General features: G+C 39.2%; 1 protein-coding gene across 1 annotated transcript; it reads right to left on the minus strand.

The window, feature by feature from the left end:
• Positions 1-1,194: 1,194 nt before the first annotated feature.
• Positions 1,195-7,876, minus strand: mrps27 (mitochondrial ribosomal protein S27). The gene is made up of 11 exons (XM_008418294.2): positions 7,767-7,876; positions 7,511-7,588; positions 6,670-6,740; positions 6,510-6,568; positions 5,923-6,037; positions 5,452-5,530; positions 5,183-5,298; positions 4,982-5,084; positions 4,708-4,850; positions 2,420-2,578; positions 1,195-1,583 (listed from the first exon to the last, which is right to left on the minus strand). The coding sequence occupies exons 1-11, from the start codon at positions 7,852-7,854 to the stop codon at positions 1,338-1,340; spliced, it is 1,257 nt and encodes a 418-aa protein (XP_008416516.1). The 5' UTR covers positions 7,855-7,876; the 3' UTR covers positions 1,195-1,337.
• Between the last annotated feature and the right edge of the window lie 301 nt (positions 7,877-8,177).

Consider the following 8,177-nt stretch of genomic DNA (forward strand, 5'->3'; position numbering starts at 1 on the left):
ATTGACAGGAAATGCCTGATAATTCTCCCATATTAGCTATGTGGCTAAATTCAACGTGGCAGAGAACTCTGGGTGTACTTTGGTGGACAGAGTCAGGAAGCGTCTTGCTCATAAACTAACTGGATACATAAAGGATCTAAAGCCTGTATGTCTGTATTATAAACCCAAATATCTGCAACTCGCTCTTCTTTCTCCTGCAAAAATGATGGCAGGACTTCTGATGTTGTAAATGTTCAATCATGCGATGAAGCTAGCACCTCAAAGAAATCACACACAAAAAAAAACTTTACATAAACAAATGCACAATTGAAATCCAGAAAATCCTGCAAAAATCTCCTTTTTCGTTTGTCACTTCAGCTCGCTCTACTCAGTAAATTGGTTCTTCTGGGTTTCAGTGGTCCAACAGCAACCAGGTCCTTGTCTGTTGAAATGACATCAGTGTGCTCTGAATTTAAAATCAAATTACTCCAGATCAGATTTGAGATTGTTGTGGTGACTGCAGCCAGGCGAGTTAAAAGCTTCATGTTTTAATGCGTATAGGTCGCCTCAATAAGAATCTAGCAACGAGGAAATGTTTCTCACAAACATATTAAAAGATTCATTGAATCACAATAGTTCTTTTCTCAGGATTTTGCGCCTCTCATTCATCCAGGGCTGCATACCACCCAGCTGTTTCCCAAGATCATGCTCTGAATACTGAATAGAGGCAACATAATGTGGAATGAACTCATTGTGTGCACCACCACCACGTCATTTTCTTCTCCTGAAATCCATTATCTCCCAACAGAGTCCAAACATCTAAGTTTGGCCGGTTCTGTTCGTGTATTAGCTGAAGCTGCACGCTCATGCTGCCTTGTTAAATCCAGAACAATTTTCTGTCTCTTCCAGGAGAGATCGCAATCTAAATTGTGGGAATCAATGTTTTTCTTTGTATGGAAAAAGAAAAATGTTTACTGGTTATAAGTGCATTCCTTTCCAGGCAAAGAATTTGGTTTTCTTGAGATAAAAATCAACCAATTCTTCTCTGTAAATACCACTTTTAAACTCCTCTGTGAGAAAACCTCCAAGTAGATGAGAAAAAAAACAGACTGATGCAGAAAGAAGAGGAAAAGTGGAAAAAGGAAAGGGCATAATGGATCAAGATTGGCATCCTACCTTTAGTTTACATTCAGTTACCAAACAGGCACACTCTGCTGTGACAAAGTCAAGAAAAATTTATTTTAAAATTCATAAACAACTCATATATACACAAGAGTAACATGCAGATGGTAGTATTATTGTATGGTTGACATAAAATCCCAAAGTGAGGACATAATTTGATTTAATCTGCGTAGTCTCTAAGCTTGAGCTGCAGCCCGGGCGGCTAATCGCTCTCGTTTCTCCTGCTCAGCTTTCTCCTTCTGTTCCTTCTCCCTCTGGATCAGGAACTTCTTCTCCGCCTCCCAGGCCTTCAGCCGGCTCTGGTACTGCTCTATGTCCGGTTTCTCTGCAGAGGCCAGGTTCTGCTGAGCCATTGTGGCCACTAAAGCTTGAAAGGAGGCGGGGTCCACTTTACCCTGAGACTCCAGCTGGCTGCTCAGCTCCTGGAGAGGAAAATAATGGTTAGAATAGCAGCTTAATGCCAGATCTCCTGTCACAGACTGTACGACTATTTCAGAGTTCATCTGTGTTTCTTAATTAGATGAGCCATTAAACAGACACTTTATTCTAAAAATAGAAATTACTCCTGAATTTGTGCTTTTGTGCTTCTGCCCCTTCTACTGAAACCCTCAGGTATTTGCTGTACATTAGTGCTCATATAGAGCAATGCTCTGCTGGATGCCTCTTCCAGTTAAGTATTTATACAAAAAATATACTAAACACCACATCAGATTTTCCTTCCTCTTCATAATTAGGAATTACTTTATGTCAAAACCCCGCCGAAGTGCAGTAAAATATAAAACTGTTCCAAGAAAATGCAAATACTTCTGGAAGTTACTGGAAGCTGAAAGAAAGCTCCAACTTGTTTGCCTTGTCACTGTTTGATCTCATCAGTTTTGCGTCCAGGACGATTGAAAGATTATATCTTAGGCTGGTTTGGGAACGCCTCAGTCTCCCGAGATGATTTGGCAGGAATAACTGGGGAAGGAGAGGTCTGAGGATTTCTCTTACAGCTCCAAGCACTCGTGGAAACAATTCTCCAAAGCAGACCAACATCAGAAGAACTTATGATTCAAATTTTGTGTAAATCATTGGCGAAAAACAACAAAAATAAGTCCTCACAAGGGGCCGCTGTGCTTTAGTTACTTAGTTTTCTCAAGAAAATCTGAGTCACAAACAGAGACATAACAGGAAACGGTGTTTGCTGGCCTGCACTCTGTGAGGAAGGCTCATGTAAATTCGGCAGCAGCGACAAACAAAAGCAGCACACAACACCCACCTTGAATCTGCTGACATAGTGAGGAAGGTTAGCCTTCTCAGCTTCGTCGTCTTCATCTACGGCTTCCTCCTTCTTACTCTCCTCTCCGTCGGACTCCTCGTCTCCAGAGCTGTCCGAGGCGGCAGACAGCTCCTGCAGCACGTCGCTCACACAGTCCAGCTAACAAAGATAATACGTCTTTAAATGTTTTATGTCCTAAAACTGCTAGACTAGAAATAAAAAAATTCTACCTTAATAAATCCTTTTCTGAGAATGACATTTCTAAACTGGACAGACATGCGATGACGCAAAAAGGCTAAGAATTACTCATCAGCCGGCTTCTTAATCTCAGAGAAAGGCTAAATTAGTGTGGCCTGAGGAAGCGGTCAGCAGAACGTGAGCTGCAGCACGTCCTCCCCGTCTCGCTGCATTATCTTCTCAGTCAACATTACTGCGGTGCCTCCGTCACACACTCTCTGTTTGGTTCCTGTTGCAGTGACTCTTTGACACCCTCGGCGCTCCGGGCTCTTTTAAAAATCTCATTAAACACAGACAAAGCCAGATTATTGAACTGGGCAGCGCCGGGCAGATTAGACGCAGCACAACCGGCCGTGCAGACGTGAATAAATAACAATATGACGACTTGTGGCTTTGACCTCAGCAGGTGAAACCTGTCTGGGGATAAACAGCAGGCTGTCTGCTCTGTGTATCACAGTGCTGAAGTGGTTTTAATAGCTTGGATTTAAACCAGTAACTCTGAAATATGTTTGGTATCCACATCCCAAAAGACGGATAAGGGTGGCAAGAAGTTTTTTTTAATTTTTTTTATGTTTTTGTTTCTCTGTCTTTATGTTAATAGACCACTGAAAAAAACAAGCAAAAAAAAAAAAAACTTAACTTATTTTAATTTAGACTGCAGGCGTTTTCTTTAAACTCCTGAGAGAAAACCAAAACCTTTAATCATCTTTGATCATTTGAATTTTAATTTTCTACTTAGGATCTTTTTTCTGTGGCATAGAGTATTAGTGATACATTTCTATTAGTTCTTGCATTTCTTTTTTCTTAATTAAAATCAATTACAGTTGGACCTTAATTTGATTAGTTATACATTTTAGACATCACCAGATCCAGGTGGTTCTTTCTTATAATCCCAGTAATATTTTTAGTGTTAAATAAATTAAAATTTAGATTGGCAGTTATATGTATGGGTATAGCTCATCATGATTTTAAGCTGTAAAAATATTTTTCAGTGTCTGATCGTTCTGATACCTTGGCTCAGAAAACCGTCCAACTATCACATCCTGAAATCCCTGTTTGTCTTTCTGCATCCTTTTCCCCTCCGATAACCAATCAGATTTAACTTGGCAGGTGAGTTGCTGAGATTACGAGGAAGTGTGCACATGTTTTATGGTGAGTCGTTTATGATATTCTGTCAAGACGTTTTCTGTGTTATGCTTTCACAACAGCTAGTGTGAGGAAAGTCAGGGAACGCGACCGCAGGCAGAACCTTGTGAGAAAAAGCAAAGGTTGACTCTAGACGCAGATGCATTTTTGCTTGTATATTTAATGTCTGATCAACTCGTCTGGTTTGATTCATGTTAATGTTTCTGGTTCCAGGTATTAAAACAAAGCATATCTACTCTAATGGACCATTAAAAAATATCAATTCACTTTTTTTGTTGTGGATTTGCTGCTAGATTTGGGATATTTGTCTTGTTGGTCTCGTTGATGCTTAACATCGACTTACCGACTGCGACACTGTGGGCAGAACAGTCGTCTTGTATTGGTGTATAAATGTGTGTGCGTTTGTGAGTGTGACTGGGTGAATGTGGCTCTAGTGGAAAGCGGTTTGATTGGTCAAAATGATTGGAAAAGCATTTTGAGTCCATTTACCATTTATCCTCGGGTGGCAAAACGAGCAACACCACCGTGCTTAGCAGGGAAGTGACATTTTTAATTTCTATACTTTTATAAATGAGGGCTGAATTTTCTCCTACTTCTTGACTTTGCTCAAATTAAGGCAGTTAAAGTATTAGAAAGTTATATTGTAATTATTTATACATTTTGCTCTCAGAAAGAACAATTGCTGCTGCGGCATTGAAATTAATTATTTTTTATTATTTGTATTTTTCCTACTGTCAGTATAGTTAGTAGTTTTGAGATGATTTCTTCCTACACAAGTTACATTTTAGGAAATGTATAATCAAAGATAAAGTTGATCGTCTTAGCAGGAAGTTTGTTTCTTTTTCGATGCTCTTCGTTGAAACATTTTCGCAACAAAATAAATGTGTGAATTTCTACATACTTACTGTGTCTTTAGACAACTTTATGTCACCAGATGCTGCAGAAACTCTCTCCATCACAGCCAGCGCTCGTCCCAGATACCCTCTCACCCACGACAGAGGCATGCCTTTAAATACGGCGTGTATCCCCTTTAACAGCTCCACCTGGCCTGGATGAGGAGGAAAAGGAAAAATTAGTCAGACAAGCTGATAATGAAAGAGTTAAGCACGAACCAATCACAGCACCAATGAAGAACTGAAGGCAGAAAAGAGAAATAAAAAAAACAGTCGCCCTACACACCAAGGAGAGCGTTGCCAAGCAGCTGAGCACTGAAGCCGACAGTGTTGTCTTGCTTTAGACCACAGATGAGGAGCGACGCCCCCAAAGCTCGCTCCTCTGAGACCTGAGCACAAATATGAAGAACAAGACATTTTAAATGTTTATCGCCTGTGATATCAAACCAAACATGCTGGAAATATAACAAGCCGAGTCATCACACACAGAGAGTTGAGGTTTGGTTGCAAGAAAACTTCCCAGAGCATTCAGAGACAGGATCTGTGTGGAGGGAAGGTCAAAGGCCTCTTGGAGCATCAGCTCTTCCACCACAGAGCACGCACCTGCACAAAGCAGACAAAAATGGCTATTTTATGTATCACATTTCCGTATGAAAGAGTTTTCCTGGTGAAACTAAATCTGATCACAGCCTATTTTTTAAAAGCACACCTAAAAACTTTAAAATGTGCATTCTGGTTACATTTTAGGAGCCTTACTTTTAAAGTCTCCATCCTTAATGTAGGAATCCAGCAGGAGGTTAAAGGTGAAGTCATCTGGAAATATTCCATACTGGGTCTGCATAAACATTTTGAAAACATTAACAGAACATATAAACGTTTAAAGTGCTGTTGCACTGACTTTAAGACAAGTCACCTGACATGCTTAGATAAAAAATGAAGTAGTAATTTAGCTTTAATGAGCAACAATGGATATATAATGGCATGAGAGTATCATAAAACACATGTTTAACATAAACAAAGATGTGCCAAAGGTTGCAGGTCATGTTAACCCAACACAACAGCTCATTCATACACAAAATATGTGCTGGACTGGAAAAAGTCAAACAACCAGAATTACATGCATCTGGTTTACTCAGATTACCTCTGATTATTACTATGAGCATCACTGACATTCAAAATATTCATCAATACAGTTTTCCAGGGGTTAATACATAATCCTGTTTGTACCTTGTTTTTGAGAGTGTGCAGGGCCTTATCTCTGGCTCCGTATTTCAGACACTGTCTGATCCAGGTGTGAACAGTCCAATCTCGCAAGTACCAACAGTTTGGACTGTGGCGAAACCTTGGGAAATGGAAAATAAACAAGAAATGTAAATAGACACACATACAAAAAAAAAAAAGAAGAGACAGAAATAGTAACGAGTCAGATTCAGAAACTTTTGATCATCAACTATGACACCAAGCAGAGATAAAGTTACAAAGAATTATTTACAAATTTTCAAAAGTGGGAAAGAAGCTTTATTTCCCCACCCCATATTGAAAATAAATGTTCCCTGAGTCTGATTGGCAAACATGCTAAATTGAGTAATCACATGAATGGGAGCAAATTCCAGAGGACGGAGTAAACAGGAAAGGTCTGGAGATGCCCCGAACAAAGAGGACCATGTGACTGAATATAAACCAAACAGACAAGCTAAACAGACGATTCAATCCAAGAAAAACACAGAAGTTGGTACCATGAAAAAACAAAAGAAAAAAAGAGCAAGGAAGCAGCAGATATGATGAAGCAGGATAAGGAAAACAGTTTCTCGTACTTATAGAGGTAGTACTCTGCCTGATCAACTTCCTCTCTAGACGATACGTTGTCAACAAACTGAAATAGAGAAAAGATGGTGAGCGTCTTGTGTTACCATAAAAATAAACAAAACAATTTGAGGGGAATTGTTTGTTTAGATGCAATTAGATGCAGCTCACCCGTGAGATGGTCAGAGAGCTGACCGGGAAGTTTCGGTCGTACGTTCTGTCCATCAGGTTGGCCAGCGTAGCTGTCAAGTAATGAGCAGAAAAAAATACAACATGATTGATGATCTAAAATGTATTTGGCTTCATTATCAGGTGTGGTGGTAAAGTGTGAAAAATCTATGAGATAAATTGATTGGCTTATTTTTTTTATTTTCTTTTTCTCAACTCAGAAAGCTGGAAAAAATTAGGTCAGTGTCTTTGCTACTCTGTTTCCCTGATTCAGCACACCTGATCTCAATTGATGTCTGATTAATAGACTTCTAATTAACAGACTTCTGGTCATCCGATTGGCTACAGTTCAGAAGAAGAGAATCGACATAAACATGCAGGGCAGTGTGGTTTAATAAACACTACATTAGGTTATCAATACAGCACTGGGCTGCAGTGCCACCCGGTGTCCACTGAATGTCATTGCAATAATGGCATTTGTATTATTTCAAAGGCTGTTTAGACATACAACCATTTCGATTGCTGCATAGCTACTAAATAACTTTTATTTTCATAATTATTAAGCTATACACGTTTGGTTTTACATAGACAGAACCTTAGATGTTTTTGCAGAGAGATAGTCGTTTTAAATAAAGAGCAATCATGCAATTGTCCTCCTACTTATCCTACGTGGGGGACTAAACGGTCACTCACACATATTTACATAAACGCCACAATTTTAGGTGTTTTCAGAGCAACAGAGTGCCTCTCTATATGGAATAGCTGACAGCTAAAATCCTGTGATACTGATGTGAACCGAGTTTTCAGGTGAAGTCTTTAATGAGCTGAAACTTGTGAACTTTACCCAGGTTCTGGGGGTCCTTCTCGCTTTCCTCCCACAGCTTAGTGTCCGTGTAAGCTGCTGACAGCAACCATCGTCTGGCTATGAACGCATATACACCAGATTAAACACGTTAGCAAAAATACAGGCGACATTCAGCTTCTCCTGCTTAAATTCGTCATACGTGGCTCTAAAATATTAAGTAAAACATATTAAACAGAGACATAAACATTCTTACGATTATGCAATTTAATTGCACCAAACAACAAACAATGTTTACCTATAAAAGAAGGCGATAAAGCTTTAACTTTGACGACTGCAGTTACACACTGCTTCAACACGGAGGCCGCCATTTTGGACCGTACCATTTTCAACCGAGGCAGAGGGAGATTTGATATGTCCGACAAGGGAGACACCAAAAGTAGGTGCTAGTTTAAAAAAAAAAAAAAAAAATCGGAAATAATCAAACAGGCTAATGCAATAATAATAATAAAAAAATACATTTTCATATTAATATAGTAGATCTTTACAAAAAATGACGATATACACTCAGTAATAAAAAGTAAAAGACTTTCTACAATAGAGACAGACGTTACTAGGGATTGTCAACAAAGTAAGTAGCATCAGCCTGGCATCTTGACATAATCATCTACACTTTCACCAATCTTGAAAACTCACTGCACTAAAAGTA

Source organism: Poecilia reticulata, linkage group LG9 (genome assembly GCF_000633615.1).
Source record: "Poecilia reticulata strain Guanapo linkage group LG9, Guppy_female_1.0+MT, whole genome shotgun sequence".
NCBI classification, from domain to species: domain Eukaryota; kingdom Metazoa; phylum Chordata; class Actinopteri; order Cyprinodontiformes; family Poeciliidae; genus Poecilia; species Poecilia reticulata.